This window comes from Thermobia domestica, chromosome 7 (genome assembly GCF_964235325.1).
Source record: "Thermobia domestica chromosome 7, izTheDome1.hap1.1, whole genome shotgun sequence".
In the NCBI taxonomy this organism is placed as follows: domain Eukaryota; kingdom Metazoa; phylum Arthropoda; class Insecta; order Zygentoma; family Lepismatidae; genus Thermobia; species Thermobia domestica.
This window is the reverse complement of record NC_137460.1, coordinates 241962927-241986217: the sequence shown is the minus strand read 5'-3', so window position 1 is coordinate 241986217 and position 23291 is coordinate 241962927. Positions and strand designations below refer to the sequence as shown.

General features: G+C 36.4%; 1 protein-coding gene across 3 annotated transcripts in view; it reads right to left on the bottom strand.

The window, feature by feature from the left end:
- Nucleotides 1-299: 299 nt before the first annotated feature.
- LOC145690789 (trehalase-like) overlaps nt 300-23291 on the bottom strand; it is an 89066-nt gene continuing 66074 nt past the window's right edge. For 2 of the 3 annotated variants that reach the window (XM_081766065.1, XM_081766062.1), the window contains exons 5-6: nt 9112-9294; nt 300-714 (exon numbers count right to left, since the gene is read on the bottom strand). In XM_081766065.1, the coding sequence (XP_081622191.1) occupies nt 9154-9294 (141 nt within the window). In that variant the 3' untranslated portion in view covers nt 300-714; nt 9112-9153. The remainder of the gene's footprint in view (nt 715-9111; nt 9295-23291) is intronic. The other variant, XM_081766063.1, reaches the window with a different exon arrangement.

Genomic DNA, 23291 nt, shown 5'->3' with positions numbered 1-23291 from the left:
ATGAAAGAAAAAAGTTCTAATAATAATAAACATGGGAAGAGAAACGTCTCTTTTCAGAGTTATGAACCAACTTAAAATTCACGTTTCGAAACGCTTTGCCTTAGAAACTACAGGACCGATCCCAAGCGGTTTAAGGAATTACAAAGGAACTAGTATGCGAACTATCTAAATATCCATGTTTTACCATCCTCCGTTATCGGCGAAACGAACTGTAAAAAGGAAATCGAGGTATAGGGATACTCTTTTAAGTGCTAATAACGCGTTCGTAACGCTTCAGTAATAGTAAATCAACACCAATATTAGTCTAATGTTTTATTTGTCATTCAAAATAAATACATTACTTTACAAAAATACAACATTTCAGTTGAAGACATTCTTCCATCACTGACAGTCAGAAACACTCACAACATCGAAAAGCATTTTGCTTCCCATTACAAAAAACTACCATGTTAAATAATCTAGTTTCAAATCATAAACTAAGAGTAGATCACATACTTCCGATTAATATTTTTTAAAAAATACTGCTGTTTTCGGCTGCAGAATCCATTTTGGATTGGCAAAGATTTTGAAAGCCGTAAATATTCACCCTTAACTTTGTCTAATAAGTAAAAATTTCAGTTTCGTTCACTTGCAAACATCGTTAATTAGAAGTAGTCCTTGAATAATTGGACACAAACAAGAGAAAACGATTTAAATTATTTCGAAAACAGCTTCCTAAAAAAGAAAGACAAAATAAATTTAAAAACGAGCTTTTAAATTAAAAAGAAGAATGATTCGTCACAAAAATAAATAAAACAGAAATTATAATTTAGTGATAAATATACGAGGCTAAGTACCGTTTTGGAAACACAAACATACTAAAACAGTTTTGTTCACGCCAAGTTTAGTTTTACATAAAAGAGCACGGCTTAAACTATTTTCAACATAGCTTCCACTAGTGTTCAAACACTTGTCAGAGCTGGTTACCAAATTGCCCAAACCTTCCTCAACGAAACATCCCGCCAGTGTTCAACAACTACGCACCGTTTCGCCTGAACGACACCAACGCTAGTGTCGTCGCTCCGCGCATGCGCGCTGGTTTCACTGGTTCATTGCCTCTTCACTGACGCCAGTATGAAGAGTTGTCGCAAGTGTACTGTGTCCTGCGATCGTTTTCAATGATTGAAATAATTGCTTAACCCTCTGACTGTAAGATTTGTTCTGTTATCCGGTTTTTGAATGCAAGGAACGTTAAGCCGGTCGAAATTCACCGTCAAATTATAGAAACTTGGCGCCATCTGACTACCATTCGCTCCTGCACGCAAAGCGCGAGCTCGACTGTAAGCGCTTTGAAAGTGATGATAACACAAAAGAACACTGTGGGAATTATGGTTGTCTTCACTGGCGGGAAGTTTCTTTGAGGAAGATTTGTACAAGTTGGTCACCCGCTGTGACAAATGTTTGAACATTGGTGGAAACTATGTCGAAAAATAGTTTGTTTGCTCTTTCATGTAAAAATAAATTTGGCTTAGCAAATCTGTTTTAATGTATTTTTTTCAAAAGGGTACTTACTTTCTGGACACGCCTCGTATTTCATAACGCAAACTTTCACATTTACCTGAAGCATGATTCGGAACTTTTAAAATCTTAATATTGTATATCAGATATAACCAGTGTTTTTGGGGGGGACTGCCACCAGCCGGTGCTCAGAGTGCCTCCCCCTCCGGAGGAGACCAAAAATACTTATTTAATATAATAATAAATAGAATAATACCAGCAGTGCCTCCCCGGAATACTAAGTATGACCCCCCGGAACATTATTTCTGAAAGAAACACTGGATATAACGCAGTCTACTCGATACCCGCTGGAGTCATATTTTTTACACCTTGTACACAAAATCCAGCTAGTATTCATATATTAGAAGAGAACACAGTGATCATAAGAAATATCACATCTTTAAAATTTGTCTATGATTATGGTGTTTACAAAAAAAACGATACTGATGGTTCATGGACGTAACTGATTACGAAAAGAATTGATGGAATGATAATGTGGGAGGAAACGGGAGAACCCAGAGAAAATTCACTGGTACGATATTGTCCATCACATACATGACCTGGGATTGAATCACTAACCTTTTGCATAAAAGATGTGAGCTCTACCATTGAACCATCGTGCACCCCCCTAGTGATGTGAGGTGAAAAATTTTCCGCGGAAAATTTTCCGGAAAAGTTTCCGTTCTAAAAAAAAATGTCAGTAATCAAGTAACAATTCCTCAACAATCATAAAATTGTTTGAATTCATGTACAGAAATGTAAAAAAGTGAAAGATCGTTTAAAGAATCTGAAAATTTTCATGGCTCAGACAATTTTCTGTAGTTTGTGAAACAAACAATTTTTCATGAATCGAAATATTTTCTGTCTTATATGGAAAAATTAAAGAACTTTTTATGAGTCGGAAAATTTTCATCATTTAGAAGCAAAAAGTGAAACAACTTTTTGTGAATCGGAAAGGTTTATTGCTCTGTAGAAACAAGTGAAAGGAATTTTCATAGATCGGAAAATTTTCATCACTATGTGGAAAAGTGATGAAGTGTGAAGTGGAAAAAACTTTTCATAAACTGGACAATTTTGGATATTATGTATAGTGATGTTAAGTGGAAAATTTTCCACTATATTTAACTGCACATTCAGCTACAAAATTGAATTTCTGTAGAGGAGAGTTAGTTAGCAACAAATTATAATTTTCCAATTAGCTTTCGGGAACCGGAAAATTTTCTAATATTTCAAGTTGGGAAGTAAACTTTTACACAGTGTTTCTCTCTCTCTCTCTCTTCATCTGCAAGCTCCTTCGTTGCTAAGCAGTTAGCATACGCGCCTTTGGCATGGAAGACCAGGCTTCGATTTCCAGCGGGAATATCATGTAGTTCGGATTTCACGTTAATCAGTTGGTCCCGTCTTATATAGTCTCGCTGCTGAAAGGGACGTTAAACTCAAAATCAACTCAATTCAACTCCTCTCTCTCTCTCTCTCTCTCTCTCTCTCTCTCTCTCTGTGTGTGTGTGTATGCAAAGTGCAGAGAACATGAGTTCTTAGAGTACAATATCCAATTCCATTATTTAAAATTTCAATTATTAAAAGTCATGAATATTTTCCGATTCATAAAACCATACTCCACTTATTCCTACATCGTTGTTTAGCCGTAGAATTTATTGGTAATAAGTATTGTCTTACAAAGTTTCATGAAGTGAAAATCTAACCATTCATTTCAAGAATGTTTCAAAAACTTCAATGCGTTCTTCCCTCAGAATCCACCTTTGATCTTACAATATTAGATTTCGTCAGTTTAATACGCATAAGACGTTTTTTTCATAGCTTTACTACTTTTATAGATGTATATTCTGCAACATTTATAAATAAGTAGATATAATAGAGAGAGAGAGAGAGAGAGAGAGAGAGAGAGAGAGAGAGAGAGAGACTATGTAAATTTTTACTTCACAACTTGAAATATTAGAAAATTTTCTGGTTCCCGAAATCTAATTGGAAAATTATAATTTGTTGCTGTCTAATTTTCCTCTACAGGAACTGTATCTTAATGCGCAGTTAAATATAGTGGAAAATTTTCCACCTAACTTCACTATACATAATATCCAAAACTGTCCGGATTATGAAAAGTGTTTTCACTTGTTTCTACAACGTGATGAAAATTTTCCGATTCATGAAAATTCCTTACATTTGTTTCTACAGAGCAATAAAACTTTCCGATTCATAAAAAGTTGTTTTATTTTTTTGCTTCAAAATGATGAAAATTTTCCGACTCATAAAAAAAAGTTCTTCAATTTTTCCATATAAGACACAAAATGTTTCGATTTATGAAACATTGTTTCACTTGTTCCTAGATAGTACTGAAAATTGTCTGAGCTATTAAAATTTTCAGATTCTTTAAACGATCTTTCACTTTTTAACATTTCTATACATGAATTCAATCAATTTTGTGAATACTTAGGAACTGCTACTTGATCACTGATATTTGTTAAGAACGGAAAATTTTCCGGAAAAATATAGAAGAAAATTTTCCACCTCACATCGCAGCTGAACAACGATGTAGGAATAAGTGGAGTATGTTTTTATGTATCGGAAAATTTTCCGTTTCAAAATTTTCCGGAAAATTTTCATCGCTGTACAGGACATACAATTCTTCAATTTATGAAAAATTGTTTCACTTGTTCCTACATAGTACTGAAAATTGTCTGAGCCATGAACATTTTTAGATTCTTTAAACGATCTTTCAATTTTTAACATTTCTATAGACAAATTCAATCAATTTTATAAATACTGAGGAACTGTTTACTTGATCACTGATATTTAAGAACGAAAAATTTTCCTGAAAAATATAGAAGAAAATTTTCCACCTCACATCGCGGCTGAACAACGATGTAGGAATATGTGGAGTATGTTTTTATGTATCGGAAAACTTTCCGTTTCAAAATTTTCCGGAAAAGTTTCATCACTGTACAAAACACAATTCTTCGATTCACGAAAATTTTCAGATTCGTTAAACGATCTTTCACTTTTTAACATTTCTATACATGATTTCAATCAATTTTATGAAGACTGAGGAACTGTTACTTGATCACTGATATTTGTTAAGAACGGAAAATTTTCCGGAAAAATATAGAAGAAAATTTTTCACCTCACATCACGGCTAAACAATAATGTAGGAATAAGTGGAGTATGTTTTTATGAATCGGAAAATTTTCATCAGTGTACAGGACAGACAATTCTTCGATTCATGAAAAATTGTTTCACTTGTTCCTACATAGTACTGAAAATTGTCTGAGCCATGAAAACTTTCAGATTCTTTAAACAATCTTTCACTTTTTAACATTTCTATACATGAATTTAATCAATTTATGAATACTGAGGAATTGTTACTTGATCACTAATATCAGTTAAGAACGGAAAATTTTCCGGAAAAGTATAGAAGAAAATTTTCCAACTCACATCACGGCTATACAACGATGTAGAAATAAGTGGAGTATGTTTTTATGAATCGGAAAATTTTCCAGAAAATTTTCATCACTGCCCCTCCCCCCCCCCCCCAACGCCCAGGGAGATCACCACTAAAAGTAATCGGGTTTCTGTTGGATTATGTAATTTAACTGAACCTAAGAATTTGGCAAAATCTCTAAAAGTCACAAAGTGAACTTAAGTGTGTTGTAGAATAGTCCAATTTGGTCAGCAAATGGTGGACGAGGATGTAAATAACATTTAAAAATTACATATATACGGATTGTACCGATAACTTATAGAAATGTATATATATATTATTATTAAGGATAATGGTCTGTATCTTATGATATCATTTCCTATGGTCTGTATCGTAGGATATCATTTCTTTCTTGGGGCCGCGGTGGCTCAGTGGTAGAGCGTTCATCTCTGGTGCTAGGGGTCTCGGGTTCAAACCCTGCTCCCACCAAGTGAACTTTGTGGTGGACAAACACCGTGTGCGTGGGTTCTCCCGTTTCCTCCCACTTTCTTCATTCCACCATTTCATTCATCTCTCATCATCACCGTCTCCTTGAGCCTAACCGGCATAAGCGTGGGACGTAAAACTCAAAAATTTCATTTTTTTTTGTGGCCAAACATGTAGAAACTTGTTTTTTCTAGTTAGTTCTATACATTGTATGAGAGGAGGTCATAGTAGATGTAAGTTCGTTTATAAAGAAGATTAATTATAAAAATAATAAATTAAATGCAGAAAATCCACGGAAAATACAGAAGTTCAAATAAATTCGATTTATTGTGTTATCATTTGAACAGTTGGTATATGAATTAGTTTTGAAATATTTCCATCGTTCCTAATATAACGAACTCAGGGCTATTATATAGCCTTAAACGTTATAGTATGTAGATATGTAGAATGCAGCCTTAGAAGAGCATTTCGAAACTGTATCTATATTTAAAGGGAAAGACGACACATAAAATAGTCTAATTTATGTTTTTAGTGATAGTGTAAATAAAACAACTTATTAAAAATAAGATTTTATTTCAATGGAACCGCTTGGATGCCAAGCCCAAAATTGAAATTTTCCAGGAGATAAATTTGAAGCAAGAATTCATGACAAAAAAAAAAGTCTATTATGTCGGCAACCACAACGGTAATTTATGTAATACAAGGTCCTGTAATTAACTGTTTATAAAAATCTTTTAAAAAGTGTATCCATGTAGGCTATACAAATGGATGAAGGCATTAGGTCATTTTTTTCTTTATTGACCTTAGGCTACTTGGCATTCAAGTGGTCCAGTTATGAAAGGTGAAACATCTTATGTTAGAATTAGATCTCAATTACCGTCTTGAGGTAGGTGTGGAGAGAAGATTGTGCCAAGAAGCGATTCATCGGTTTTACTAATGTAAAACTTTATAATCATTATTATTTTGGTAATTCACGATTCGTTAACTTAAGTTACAGAATGTATAAAAAATTATCAGATTGACTAGCTCTCATCTTGGACAAGTGCCATGATGCTGACGCTAACGCCCCTCACTAAATATTCAAATTGCCATGCCGTTTTAAAGTTTATATGATAATGACTAAACCGCAATAGCTTTGCTGCTTAACGTCGAGAAATATTACGTCCCTCCACTATTCCTCTGTCATTCTTCAAATCTTTGACATTGATGACTAGACAAAAATGACATACTCCACCACCAGGATGCAACTTTCTGGGAGATTTGAGGGAAATTCCTTTCTTAATATTTTTGGAAGAAAATTCCCCGATTAATAACTTACTTAGGAGCGTGAATAAACGGGCACTACTGTTAGAAATTTTTAAATGAACTACAATAGTTCATATGTAATTAGCGTGTGAACTATAGTACTTACTAAAGCCTTTCCAGCCTTAGAATAAAATAGACGTAAACAAAGCGAAATGTATTATTCCACGACTCACACGTGCTTCGGCAGCGAAAGACGTGAACAGCAAGATCGTCTGCTAGATGTCATCGCAAAATTTCCAAAGTGTAAGGTTACGGTTGGTAATTAAATAATTAACGCACTGACAGTGACTACTGTTACGTTCGAAATATGTATTTTCTTAAATCGTCATATAAACGAGATTTTCGCTGTTCCTGTTATCCTCTTTTCTGTTTTATAACACGAGACGAAGATGTAGTATTGTTATCCATCATCGCCACGGAACTGTGCATTCCACAATTTCAAATGAGCGGGGTAGGCTATGATCACATACGCATGCGAAGTAAATACTATATGTCGAATTATGGATGAGGTTGATATAAAGCTACATCTGTTGTTAAATATTATACATATTACGTTTATTATCACAAAATGCAGGATAAATTCAGAAATTTTTATGTGAAATTATCATTTTAGTAGGGATTATATTGCGGTAGGATACTAGTGCAGTGAGATCAACAACCAATCACTGGTCACCGATCCACTAGTAGTCAGGTGGGTTTGTTTACATCTACTTTTTTCTAAGGCTGGAAAGTTTTTTTTTTTTTTTTAAGTTGATGGACTGTATAAAACTGGTTCATTTTACAATACAATAGTTCAGTTTAACAATACCATCAATGTTTCTTACAATTCCACAGTTAAAATAAAATGCACATCGACAACAGTGCGGTTTTGTAGTTATAGGATGCGAGCATATTCACATAGACAGTTTACTCAAAATTTCCCTCGACTAGCAAAACATTTTCCCTTTTCTTAACAAATTTTACCTAGTTTGTTGAGTCTTCAATTCCTATGACAGGAGCTATGCGATAAGATTAATTTGGCTATATTAAAGGAAGTGCCAACGACATTTTTTTTTTTTTTTTTTACTTTTTCTTTACCCGGAACTATCTTAAACGAAAAAATACACAACAATCTACCCACTCAACAATGAATGCAAATTATGCTACTTTGAACACACATACACATACACACACAAACTATCGCTATTGTATTGGTTTATTTCTGAAGAACAAACAAAAATTTAAGGATTTATATTGGTTAATAATTCAGCGAAAAAAATTCCCTGGATCTTCACGTTTTATGAGAAAAATTCCCTTTTCCCATTTTGCTAAATTTATATATGAAATTTCCCTCAAACTACGAACACTGCACACAGACAACTATTCTACACAGTTTCTAGTGTCTACTCGACTTGTTTCTTCTTTTTCTACAGTTGACAAGTTCTATTGAACCACCATCTTTTAACAAACACTAAGTTAGTTAGGACTAAACACCAGTACTCCTGATCTTTCATAGCGCTACAATTATAAATGTTCAAATATGTGAACAATGTGAAAGACCATCTTATTTTCTCCTATCTTCCCCCTCTCCCCCCTCAAATTCGACTCTGAGGATTTCTTACCCTACTTGTCGCTGGGAGAAATAGAATTACAGTGGAATTGAAACCACTGTAAGGCATTGAATATACTTCTACTGGCGGAACCACTTGCACAGAAGGCGCGCGTGGTTAAGTCACTAAACCAGCCGGTTGTGAAAGATATGAAGGGAAACTTTCAGTTATCCATAAATAGGCCTACCATAATTAGATTAATGGGGAAGAAACTAAGAATGATATTGCTTGAAAAGCAATTAAGCCACAGAAATCTTATTCTGGGTTAAATGTCAAAGAATAAGTCCAGATATATGAAACTTAACCTGAACTAACTTAACCTTACCGCTAAGAGTGCACTTTGAGCAGAACATTCGTAGAAACCTCACGTAATCTAATTTAACCTCATCCTGTGACAAAATCACTTGTTCTGCTCAAAGTGCACTCTTACCACTTTAGCTAAACCTTTACATCTTGGACCTACTCTGTGACACGAAGCCCCTTATTCTCTTCTTTATTTAATTGCAATGAAATGGTATTATAAATATCAATTATATATTTTAAATAAATTTAAGATTTACTCCCCTCCCCTAAAGAGAAGCAAAAAGTAACAACGGTCAACATTATATTTTAGAAAGTATCGTAATGAAATGACTAATTGACAAAAAAAAAGTAAATCCATGTGTCTTGTTAATAACTTATATCATACTAACTCCTTGTAATAAAAATATTATTTATAATTAATCTATCTAAGTCTACTTGATAAAGCAAATTAATACTTACTGTACTTACGCTTGCGTAGACGTAACATTTCATAATTTGTACTTATGTAAAGTTATCCGTGACTTTGAGCTTATCTCCATATCTCTCGAGATACATGAGAATAACACCATTGGTCCAACCAAATCCTGTCTGGACCACGTACTCTCCACCTCCACCAATGCCTCCGAAAGTTGTGGCATCATACTTGAAATAAAAAATTAAAAATTATAGTAGAAGACAAAGACGTATAGAGAGAATGATGTGCGAAAAATGCTTATCTCCGCAGATGATTTACATAAATGCTGATTAAGTAATTAACTACGTATATACTATAGCTTAACATTCTAATTTGGATTGATACACCTTATTCTCCCAAAGTTCTATTCTACTGTATATATGATCTTTCCAGCTCCTAGAACTATCTATTGGTCTCGTATCGAAGGGCGTTCATAAAATTCGTTTTAAGGGTTGGGGGAGCAATTGGCAGGCGCTAGAGACTTGCACGGGCCGAATTTTTCGACCCGAGCCCAATCCAGCCCGGGCCCGAAAAGTTTTGGAGATTTTCGGCCCGAGCCCGGCGCGGCCCGATAAGTTGTTTAAAATTCTTGGCCCAAGCCCGGCCCGGGCCCGATGAATTTTAAAAGTTTTGGCCCGACCCCGGCCCGATTCATTTTTAAAAAATTTAGCTCGAGCCCCAGTCTTTCTCAAATTTAGTATTAAACTTGACCTAACCCTCAGAAACATTTTCTAAACTCTGGTTCACAACCTGACGCTTGCCTCCCGAATGGTAGCATTGCCTCAACAAAAACTCCATTTCCTGTAACAAAAATCTAACTTAATTGATTTTTAGCATAAAGTGAAGATGGCAATATTGTTTAGCGACAGGCAAAACTTTCCCACCCCTTTTTGTCATATTTTGGGTTCAGTGAAGGTCAAGGTCAGAGCTCAATTTACCGCGCAATGCCTGCAATCCTCTATAGTGAAAGTGGAGCCGCTAAGCAACACAAACTGTAAATAGCTATTGGATTCTTTGTAACATTTTTTACGGGCACACTTCTTCAACGTTTGGCTTTATTCCAATTATCGTTTAACGAAAGTCAATAATTATTAAAGAATTGCAATTAATCGGCCCCAGCCCGGCCCGACCTGAAGAGAAATCAGTGTCAGCCCGCCCAAGCCCGGCCCGTGCAGGTCTCTAACAGGCGCTCTATTTGCAGGACTCTGGTATTAATTATTACACTGGCATGACCCTCTACTGAAATACACATAGACATAAGTTGAACATTGATTTATCACAAACTAGCAGAATGCTCATTCTTCGTACGGGGACAATACGCTTCATTTTGGACATAAAGGGCACCAAAACTGTTACCAATCAACTTACGGGTCCCAAAAACTATGAATTCGATACTAATATCGGTCATTTTCAATTACTTTTACAAGTCACCATCCCCCTTACGAGTAGTAATGAGGCTGAATTTGGATTTAAACGGCGTCGGAAGTATCACTGTTCGTCTCAGCGGCTCTGAAACTATGGATTCGACACTATTATGGGCCATTTTCCATCATCTTTAATATCTCCCCCTGTCCTAAGTTGCACCGTCAAAGTGAAATAATGAAAACCATCCCAGGGCAGAACCTCATCTATGTTAAAAATTTGATCGAGATCGGTCGGATGGTTCAAGAATTATTAAGTCACAAACATAGTCACTTGCATTTTTATGTATATAGATATATTAAAGTTGTTAGTGAAAGAACTACAATAAAATACAATGTACAAATACACAAACCTTCAATTGAGAAAATCAAGAGAATACATAACTGACTTTCAGTTTTCCACATCGTTAAAAAATTTCAGTTTTCTTTGAATAGAAGTCGAAAATTTCTCTTTTCCTGTCCAAACATAAAATCACTTTCTTGCAGATTCATTGACTTTATCTTTTTCCCTGTGGACACTTAGCATGCACAAGCTACGTATATTCAAGCGAAGCCATGTCTTAATCCTCTTAAGCGTGCAGAAGGATCTTTCCATTCTGTACGTTGTAAGAGGAACAGACAAAAAAAAATTCATCATGGCTGTATGGACAGCAAGAAATACGTATGTTTGTGAAAAACATAGCAATATCATAACCAGGCTCGCATGTTTTGTCCATCCCGTTTTGCTTGCAAATTTTCAATATTATATACTAACATTCAGGAGCCTCCAATGTGTGACGATATTCTTCAGATTGTGTTTGTTTAAAAACTGCTAGATGCAACTGCTACATCTTACAATGCACGCCCACTTTGCTATAACTGTTTTCGTGAACAATAAATTAAAAACAAAACTATTTTAAAGAGTTGCGGTATTATTTTAATGAAGCTCATGTGTAGCCAAGTGGTCAAGGCATTAACCTCCAGAACGTACAACATGTATTTCTGCTAGGAGCACAGCAGTATTATGGTAGCAAGTCGATCGACAAGTTATGAAAACACCGATCGATCAACAGTATATTTATTTTGATCTTTTTTTTTTTTTTTTTTTTTTTTTAAAAAGTATGGAGTGCTAAGGGAGAAACGATTACCCCCCTTTGGCTCCTCTTATGGACGTCCTGGCTCATATTTAAAGGTTTCAGCAAAGTATCTACTTCTTCTTAGACATTTTGGCGTATAATATTCGTCAAGTGAGCAGAGTAGCCCATAACTCTTTTAGATTTACAGATGTCACTTAATGAATAGTTTTAAGGATGTATAATTTCGAAACATATGAGTACTAAGTTTTGTGCATAAAACTAATCTTATCTGTTTTCAACGAACTTAAGAAGTTCGTTACTGAATTCTCTGTCTGTTGTGTGTGTATGTGTGTGTGTCTCTCTCTATGTGTGTTGTGTGTTTGTTTTTCAAATTTGATGAAATGGAATGGAATGGAATTCAAAGAAGTAATGGAATTTTTCGCGTCACTCCTACCGTTCCCGAGGTATTGACCAAAAAAGTTTCGGTTTCAGGAGATTTAAGAAGCCATATCTTGGGAACCGTAAGTCATAGAGAGACCATATTGGTATTGATCAATACCTAAGAGGATGTTGAACAGTTTAGTACCAAATAGTAACCAGTAGCCACAGTTCCCCAGATATTGGCCCAAAACGTTCGGATTTCGGAAGATTTAGAAGATTTAAATAGTCCTACCTCGGGAACGTAAGTCATAGAGAGATGATATTTTGTGAATTTTTCAATTTTGGGACCTCCATTTTGAGCATATGTCATCGTAAAACAAATATCGTAGAACGTTTTAACAGAACTCTTAAACAAAACGTGAAAAAAATTAGTACTAAAGGAAAATATAAATGCAATACAACAATTGTTTAATGAGTATAATAATAAAGTACATAGAACAATTCGTATAAAGCCTGTAGAAGTTAATAAGGAAAAATAATTATAATATTTGTAAATTTGTTCTGGCAGTGCTCTTGGGGCATTTTCAAGTGGTTTAATTTGAAGTGATAAATCTGACAAATATTAAAGAGTATTTATAAAGGGCTTAGAAAAAGAGTCGCTTGTGCCTTCCAAATATATTGAAATTAAATTTCTGCAAATATTACTACATAATTCCAGGCAGGTAAAACTTAAGTTACGCTCAATGATCTCGAATGAGGAGGTCAAGAAATTACGTGTGGGTTCCACTTTTATATTCGTTCTGGTAGAAAATTAGGGAGGAAAAAAACACGGTCTTAATTCTCATCAGAAACCATTGGAGGGGAATTGCCCTTTTCGCGGTTTATACGTCCCTATACACGATAGTACCTCAAAAACACAGAAAGTTATCCCAGCCACATTCGGTAACCATTCATACCCCACATTAAGTCTGATGGTTTTGATTAAGTCTGGTTTGAACAAGACAGACTGACAAAACACATGGTCCCTACCTCACTCAGCATATAAAACGTTTATTTTCTGAGTACAGTAGAGCGTCGATTATCCGAAGTAATTGGGAGACATGGGTGTTCGGAAAACTGGTCATGTTTATTCATGATAATCAAACTGTACATGTTTATTTGCCATGCGCGGAGCGGCACGCCTCAACTCTAAGCTGACGCAGCTGTTGCTGTGAACAGCTTTGATACTGCCGCTACTTCTACAGCCAGTGCCAAACCGACAGAAGTGTGCTGATTGTTGAAACACAGTGACTGGCGGCTTGGCCGGTCAGCAGCGCCTTATGAAGGCCCCATTAGAAGCAATGTTCCGCCAGCGGTGGCTCAGTGCGGCGATTACTGTGGGAAACTTGGTTTGGGAGTGAGGGGGATGATGGACGGTAGGGTGGGAGAGTAACAGGTGCGAGCGAGTACACAGTTCGGTTAAGCGGTCGTTCGGTTGACCGACGTTCGGATAATCGACGCTCTACTGTACATAATTTTCCTTAGAATACGGCTTGCTCTCCAGGGCTCACTACCTATAATTTTTATCATCGGAATGAAACGTTGGAACGGATGTACAAGAAGAATTTTTAATTTTGGAGGAGCTGAATATGGTAATTATCATTGCAAAGATCTCTCTACACGGGATGAGGAATATGCTCACTGTCAGTAACATGGATCGTTTTAATCAGAGATCTCTTCCGCCGGTTAGTGGCATTTCTAGTATTTTCTGTAATCAGAGGGCTCTCGTGGGTAAAAATTAAAGATTTTTACTTCAAACTAAGAGGAAAAATCTTAGCTAATGTACTAATTGTTATATACAACAACTAATGCATTAGATAATTTTTCTTCCTTTAACTTGAAAAGATAAATCTTTAATTTTTACCGCTGAGACTTCTCTCACTAGCCGCTTCTGGCTATGAGAAATACTATACAGGGCAAATCAAAATGATGGACCCAAATTCAGAAACATGTGTTATTATGACTCATGTACTAAGAAAGGTAAACTGCCAGATCTTTCTTCAAACAAATCATAAGTGTCCTACTTTGTACGTGAGAACTTCGCGTAACAATGCGCACATCAAGTCGATAGTCCATCTCCTACCAAACTTTTTGTAGCATGTTGCAGTCGGCCAGTCGATTTTCGTTTACAGATGCAGCCTGCATCTCTGAAATGTTCATATCACTACATACTCTGTAACACGTCTGTAATATATATATATATATATATATATATATATATATATATATATATATATATATATATATATATATATACAAGGTCTGTATGATAAGTAATGAGACTCGCCGCGCCGCGGCGCGCGTGTCGCTGGAGCGGGTTTGTCGGTGATGGAGGATGTAGGGGGGGGGTCCGAGCAAAGCAACGCACCGCGCGTCAGTTGGCTCCGAGCCTTAGTGGAGCGCGGACAAGCCTTGGACAAAGCCCTTGTGAACATTCTTGTCACGGCGGAAAATCAACAAACATGGAGGGTTCCATCGAACAGCGTTATGCGATCAAATTTTGCGTTCGCCTGGGGAAAACGGCTACTCAGACGCTTTCTCTCATCACGGAGGCCTACAAAGAGGAAGCCCTATCCAAAGCCCAGGTGTTTCGTTGGCACAGTGCGTTCCGGAACGGCCGGGAAAGCGTTGAGGATCTGGAGAGGGCTGGACGCCCGACAACAGTGACTACGGACGAAACTGTGGCAAAAGTGAGGGATCTCCTGAACTCAGACCGTCGATTATCGTTGAGATTGATTGCTGATGAACTCGATATGAACCACACAACAGTGCACAAGATTGTGACGGAACAATTGGGAATGAGAAAAATCTGTGCGAAACTGGTGCCGCGAGTGTTGACTGACGAACAAAAGCAACGACGTGTTGATTGTTGTCAGGAACTGTTGAACCTCATGAACAGTGACCCTAACTTTGAAGATGACGTCATAACAGGTGACGAGTCGTGGGTGTTCCAGTACGACCCTGAAACGAAACGTCAAAGCGCGGAGTGGCACACTCCTGCGTCCCCGCGCCCCAAGAAGGCCAGAATGTCGAAGTCAAAGGTGAAAACAATGTTGATTGTTTTTTTTGACAATGTGGGGGTGGTCCACAAGGAGTTTGTACCCCAAGGACAAGCCGTCAACGCCGCCTTCTACAAACAAGTCCTTGAGAGACTGCACAGGAGCGTCAAGCGGAAAAGACCGGCGATCGCTAGCCGGTGGAAGTTGCATCACGACAATGCCCCTGCCCACACCGCCTTCTTAGTGACCTCCTTTTTGACCCGGATTGGGGTGGAAGTCCTTCCACAACCACCCTACAGCCCAGATGTGAGCCCGGCCGACTTCTTCCTCTTCCCGAAGCTGAAGCCACGCTTGAAAGGAACCCGTTTTGCAGACGTCACAGCCATCCAAGCAGCCGTGACCACATTTCTAAAGGACATGCCGGCTGCTGACTTCCAGGGGGCGTTTGCAGCGTGGAAACATCGATTGCAGAAGTGCATCGACGCAAGAGGAGAGTACTTCGAAAGCTTTTAAGTCCCTGTACAGATCAGATCAATAAAACAATGTTTCCAGACCTGGTCTCATTACTTATCATACAAACCCTGTATATATATATTACATAAATGCCTTGAAAAATTATCACAAACTTGCTTACATGATAATGAAGCAGACAGAAAGATCTCCGTTTTCGTCAAAACTGCTCACTGCTTGACTCTTAGCGGTAAAATTGGAAACATTGCGTGAAAATTAAACGTTAACGTTTCGAAGCGCATGTCTCATAATAACATATCTTTATTAGATTTTACAGAATAAATTTCTGAAATCGGGTCTATCATTTTTGACTTGGTTTGTATTATCACAAGCCAAATTCGGCGCCGTTGGCCTGTGATCCTGCTTAATTGGAGGTGAAACAGTGGTGTAAGGAATGACCTACACTATAAGCGTGGATTTCGCATTATGATCTGTGCATCCACCGAACGCACCGGATTGAAATTCCGGTCGTGGTTGTTAGTAGAGGATCGTGTCTTTCATAGTCTTTCATAAGAATATAACACACAAGAATTTAAACTGCACACTTTTATTTCAACCTAAACTTTTGTTTTTGAACGCACAGTCACTTTTCGGATACTCTATATTATTTAATGTTCATCAGTTCTGAGACTTTATAGTCACCCTGCATATTTGAAAATGATGTTGCTCGTAAATAATACATGTGGATCGGCAAAACGGTAGCTATCATAGAGCGGAAGTTGAAAAAGTGCAAATATGAAAGGAAATCCATTAAGAGTGAAAATGTGATGTTTTATGTGATTTGAAGGTCATGACCATATCAGGAATGTTCTTAGCCTTAACCGATAAAGATATCATTGAGTGACGTTATTATGATAAATTAATCTAAATTCTGATATCGATAACCATAAATAATTCACTCAATGTATTATTCTTCCATAAGTAAGATAATCAATAAAAATTTAATATTTTCAACGCACTTCAAAGGTTCATTTCATTTCATTTCATTTATTTGCCTGTTTCATTAGCTTACAAAGCATGAGAAATTCTCATGTAAGCATTACAGTTGTCAGAAAGAAAGAAAAAAAAACATACAATATTGTCAAGTACCAGAAGTATACATCATGCAATCTTTCTAAAAATACAAAACCACATAATTAGGTAACTGTTTCTGCCACACCAGGCATGTACTCACGGGTAAGTATCTGTTTCCAACTCTTCAGTTAATGAGTCATTTAAATATTCTTTAATTGTATAATAGCACTTTTCAGTGAGTAGATTATATAAAGTCTTACCAAGAATGGAAACATTGGTCATATTTTTCAAGTACAGAGGAAGTTTATTATACAATCTGACACAATTCATGTACACGGTTTTGCTTATATTAGCATATTTTTGATGCATCACAAATATGTCACTACCTTGTCTTGTATTATGGCTATGAACATTTTTATTAAAGATAAAAAGATGCTTGTTTTTCACAGTAAAAAGAATAGATTTATAGATGTATAAACTGGGGAGTGTTAAAATTTTTGCTTCTATGAAAACCTTTTTACATGACGATTTTGTGGGTAACCCAAAAATTATTCTAATCGCTTTCTTTTGCAATCGGAAAGTGCTTAAACTATTTTCAGCAGATCCCCAGTGTATTATGCCGAAGTTAATTAATGAATTAAACTTGGCGTAGTAAAAGCTAAGAAGTGCTTCTCTCGATACAGTACCTCGAAGTTTGTATAAGGCAAAACACACGCTACTTAGTTTCTTGTTTAAAGTGGAGATATGAGCAGACCATGAAAGATCATCACTTATGATTACACCTAAAAGCTTGGTTATGCAAGAATATTGGAGTAAGTTAGAAGATATTTTTATTCTAGGTGATATACGCGGTTTTCCTGGAAAATGAAAATGTAAGAGGATCGATTTATCATGATTTATAATTAACCTATTCGCTGTTATCCATTTTACTAATTTGTCCGTAAAAATGTCAGATTTCCTCTCAACTTCTTCTATTGATTTTCCTGATATTATCATACTGATGTCATCAGCATATAGAATACATTTCGCTGGATGCATAAATTCTAACAAGTCATTTATGTATATCAGGAAGAGAATAGGACCCAAAATGGAACCTTGAGGAACACCTCTGACTACAGTTGATAAAGACGAACAAGTTGTTTGAAACCCATCTGCAGCTAATTTTGATATTTGTACCGCTTGTTGCCTACTGGATAAATAAGAGAGAAACCAGTTGTGAGCTACTCCTCTAATACCATAAGCATACAACTTGCTTAAAAGAATAGCATGATCAATTGTATCAAAAGCTTTGGATAAGTCGATGAATAGGCCAACAACATATTTACTGTTTTTTAATTCAAGAGCTATATTGGACATGTAATCAAACAAGGCTGTTTCAATACTTTTCTTATTTTGGAAGCCATGTTGTGATGGTGATAGTAAGTTACATGACTTCAAAAAATTGCAGAGTCGTGACTTCATCACATATTCAAAAATTTTTGAAAACGTGGAAAGAATGGAGACTGGGCGATAATTTCTTACATCATGCATACTCCCCTTTTTATGGAGAGGAATTACTTTTGCCACTTTTAACACTGATGGAAAACATCCTTTCTCAAGAGATAGGTTAACTAAATAACAGAGATGATTTACAATGAAAGAAAAACAAAATTTAATAACAGTCACTGGAACTTCATCAAAACCTGAAGATCCCGAATTAGACATCTTACTCAATATTTTCCGTAACTCCTCTACTGTTGCTGGAATTAAAAAGATCGTATGTGAATGCATTTGAAATTTCATCGAGTCGTCATAACTCGCTTGTATGGGGTCAGGTAATGGTACACTATCTAGAAAATAATCATTGAAGACATCTGCAATCCGCTTAGGTTCTTTAATAATTTCGTCCCCAACTTTAACATACTCAAAGTCGCTCTTTTTGTTGTTTGTTCTACCATTTAAGATTTTCCACATAGTTTTAGCTTTATTAGTAGAATTAAGTATTGTGGAGCTATTTGACAGTAATTTAGCTGTTTTAATTACTCTTCTGTATATTTTCCTGTACTTAAAAATATAATTTCGAAAGCTGTGAGGAAGTGATGTATTTATTTTGAGTAATCTATTATATCTAAATAGGTTACTTTTAGAAATTTCTGAATTCTCTCTCTCCCGCTCTCTCTCTCTCTCCCCCCCCCTCTCTCTCTCTCTCTCTCTCTCTCTCTCTCTGTGTGTGTGTGTGTGTCTTTATTATTTGCGAATTCTTCAATTTTGAGCCCTCCAATCGGTAGAGCACCAAAAACCATCTAAAGAACTTATGGAGTTTTTCGCGTCACTCTTGCCGTTCCCGAGATATTGACCAAAAATGTTCCCATTTCAGGAGATTAGAGGAGCCATATCTCGGGAGAGATCCTATTTTGTAAATTTTTCAATTTTGAACAGAATTCTTAAACAAAACACGTGGGAAATATTTAGTACTCAAGGAAATTATAAATGGATAGACACGTATGTTACAAGAATTGTTTAATGAGTATAATAATGAAGTACATAGAACATTTGGTATAAACTCTGTAGAAGCTAATTAAAAAATTTATTCTTTTTAAGTTCGTTCTGGCAATGCTTTTGGAGCATTCTCAGTTTGTTTATTTTTATTTTTGTCAAAACGATCTTTGGTAGTTTCAATACATGCTACTAGCTAATGCCAACGAGAAATTTTGATATAATAATAATAATAATAATAATAATAATAATAATAATAATAATAATAATAATAATAATAAGAAGAAGAAGAAGAAGAAGAAGAAGAAGAAAAAGAAGAAGAATAAGAATAAGAATAATCTCCATCATTGCCAGATCGCTTGCCGCAACTGAGAAGCTTAAATGCTCCACGGTCTTCCGCTAACCTCTTCGTCTTCACTTTCATATCGTCCAGCAATTGTAGTCTCCTTCGTCCCTTCCCACTTTTTGCTGTCACCATACCCTGTAACACGTCTCTCATGATGTGGTTCCTTCTCAGCCAATGTCCCAACCAGTTTCTCTTCCTTTTCTCTATAATATCTAAAATTTGTCTTTTGCCCCCACCATTTCTAACACCCTCTCATTCGTTTCCGGTTCGATCCAGCTAATTCTTTTCATTCTTCTCCACACTCACATTTCGAAAGCATACAGTCATTTTTAATTATTTTTGCGTAATATCCATACTTATGACCCATACATAACTAATCTCTACACAAAACGAGTATTTTTCCCGACTCTTTATTCAAGGTCTCACAAAACAATATTTTCTCCCTCTTAAAGGTTTCTTTCGCCATTCCTATCCTTACTTTTAATTTCCGTTCACACTTAATATCATCACTAACAATAATACTAATAATATATATCTCAGCACTTTTTTCAACTAAAAAAAAAATAAAGGCGTCAAATTCCAAGTTGTTTAAAGAAAGAATAGTACAAAATTACAATGTTTTGTGAATATGGATTACTGTTATTGTTGTATAATGTTATATCGCTCGATTCTTTATGTGACATATGACCAAAGAAGCTAAAATAGATACTGATAAATATCTATTCAATACATATGTATCTCTACCTGAAATCGCACCTAGGATCAAGTATTATTATTTTTTTTCTTTTTCAAGGCGTGACAAGGGTAAACTCGAAATTACTTCCAGGGCAAAAGTCGAATGACTACCAAGTACCCATTAAAAATCTCCAATGAGTATTTGAATTCTGGAGTAACTATGTACTCGGCACCTGTGATCGATTTCAATAGAGTTGGTTTTGAGTTTAACGTCCCTTTCAGCAGCAAAGTTACATGAGACGTGGACCAACAACTTAACCATAAGAGTTTCAGCCGGGAATCGAACACGGGTCCGCCACGCCACAGGCGCGTACGCTAACCGCTTAGCCACAAGGGAGCTTACCCATGTCTGAGAATCAATTTCTAGAAAATTCAGTACAGTTTCTTTATTTACTCTTGCGTAAATCAACTTTTTCCTCTTCTGCTCAAAATTTCCAACACAAAAATATAGCTGACCGCAAACGGTGCCCATGCCCCTCCCCCCCCAAAAAAAAAGAAATCCGAGTTAGTTTTGACAAAACCAAGATAACTAAATCTTATTCGATTTCGAAATTTCTTGTCTTGGCGTTCCTAACAACATCGAAGTATATTTAAAATTTGTTTGTGTCGTTCTTATTGAAAAATTACGTATGTCCCCCTGGAAATTCTCATGAGTGCAATCTATGCCCTAACCTGAATGTGGGACCTCTAACACCCACCCACATGAGTATTATTGGAGCGAAACTAAACTATTAGTGGCATCCCAAATTCGCGAAGATCACTATTTGTGCACCAATTACAAAATTTTAATGGTAGCGTAATTAACATACTGAATTATGGTATAACTGATTAATTTCCATATTATCATAGAAAGTATAAAGCAAAATTTAATTGTAATCAGCTTGGTAAAAGGTGGTATAAAACGGATTACCACAAATTTGACCCAAATAGACATAGAAATAAACAGTACATAAAATCCATAAAAATAAAAGCAAAGATTTTTTTTTTATTTTTTTGGATTAAACGATCCAATATGTTTCAATCAAACATTTTCTTGTAGGCCTTATAGCTGGAGAATTACAGATAGTGTAGTCAGTGCTGCTATTTTAATATTTTAACAACCGGTTCTGTACACACACACACACACACACACACACATATATATATATATATATATATATATATATATATATATATATATATATATTAATATATATATATATTCGAAGTCACATATCTTCCCAATTAATGAAGACATCGGAGTCATTCAAAATCAGATAGATAGCACACGTAATAGGCATTAGATACGTATGACATTCATTACATTCACAGATTCCAGTATCGCGGACAAAATCCCGAAATTCATATTCAAATTTCTTTCTGCCCATTCAGATTTCTGTCTACTCATTGAATTGAAACAATTCAAAGTTGCTTGTTTTCACAACAATAAAGTTAGCGGTTAAAGTACAAAGGTGTTTTCACAAGTTTGTTTTGCTACTTTCTTTCACTCTTCGCTTGGTCCTGTGTACATTTATGTATGTATTTAGGAAGTTCGTTCGGAAAGTAAGTTCCGTTCGGTAATTAAAAAGAAATCGAGTACAGATAATGAAAGCAATGCATTGCACAAAAATCAATAACATTTACACTACTTTTCCACATAGCTCCCGTAATTTTCCAGGCATTTTTCATATCGTGGTATAAGTTTATGTATTCCTGCATCATAGAATGTTGCCGCCTGTGTTGTCAAGCATGTGGTAACATGTTCTTTGAACTCTTCATCGTTGTTGAAGCGCTTATACGAAGGAAATACTTCAAATGCAGAAAGAGATGGAAATCACTAGGAGCGAGGTAAGGACTGAATAGAGGATAGCCAAAAACGCCCCAGCCAAAGCTTTCAAGGAGTTGTTTAGTCACATTCGCAGTGTGTGGTCGGGCGTTGTCGTGAATGAAAACCATACCTTTGGAGAGCATTCCTCTACGCTTGTTCTGTATTGCACGGCGCAGTTTCTTAAGCGTCTCGTAATAAACATCTTTACTGATTGTTGAACCTCGTGGTAAAAATTCAAACAGTAAAATGCCTTGTCTGTCCCAAAGCAATGTGCACATTACTTTTCGGGGTGTCAAGAATTGCTTTCGTTTAGCCTTTTTTGTGTGCCTCCATTCCATGGATTGCCCTTTTCCTTTCAGGGGTGTCATAAGCAACCCAAGTTTCATCCTCTGTGACTATCTGCGATAAAAAGTCCTCGCCACCATCATGATAATGTATCAGAAAATCAACTGTGCTGCTTTTTGTGTTCTTCAGTAAGAAATTTAGGCAGTTTTTCAGTAACAATCTCGTAAAGTACTGTTCGTGAAATTTGTGGAAATTAAAGACTAACAGCATTAATCGTAAACCTACCGTTTTTCTTAATCTTTTCTTTGACTGCACTCACTAGGTCATCAGAAACCACAGGTGGATGCCCACACGCCCTTCTTTAAATTGTCGGACCCATCTTCTCATCATTGAATCACTCATTGCATTTTCTCCGTAAACCTCACAATTTGTCGATGGATGTCAGTTGGTTTTACGTTCCTAGTAGTGCTCTCAAACGGGTCGGGTCAGGTCAACTCGGGTCGGGTTGTCAGGTCGGGTCAGCTCGGGTCGGGTTGTCGGGTCAGGCTACTCGGGTCGGGTTGTCGGGTCGGGTCAGTTGGGTCAGTTCACTTTGGTCAACTGAGTTTAGGTTGAGCTTAAACTCGGCTGGAGTCGAAAAATGCTGGTTTTCACTAGCTGCCTAATTAAAAATAGCAATTTTCAATTTGATTTTATAGAAAACATAAATCTATTTTGAACACTTGCAGCTAGTGCTTTTATGGTAAATGCTTATTTTTGTAGTTGTGTGTACTTTAATTTTTAAATGTGGAAGATAGATTTTACCAATCGACTGTAATATTAATATCTATGCCAATATGGAGTCTGGATTTAGAACAAAACTAGAAGTTGTTTAAGCAAGGCTGAAAGAAAGATTGGATATGGACGACCAAGCCCAGGCAGGGTTGCGGTGGCTCAGTGGTAGCTCTCATCTCTCGTGCATGGTGTCCATGGTTCGATCCCAGCTTGTGCTACGTAGGCTTTGTGGTGGAGAAACGCCGTGTAGTTGGTTTTCTCGGGGTTCTCCTGTTTCCTCCCACTTCCTTCATTCCACCATTTTATTCATTTCTCATGGTCACCATACCCCTTAGCCTCGGTGC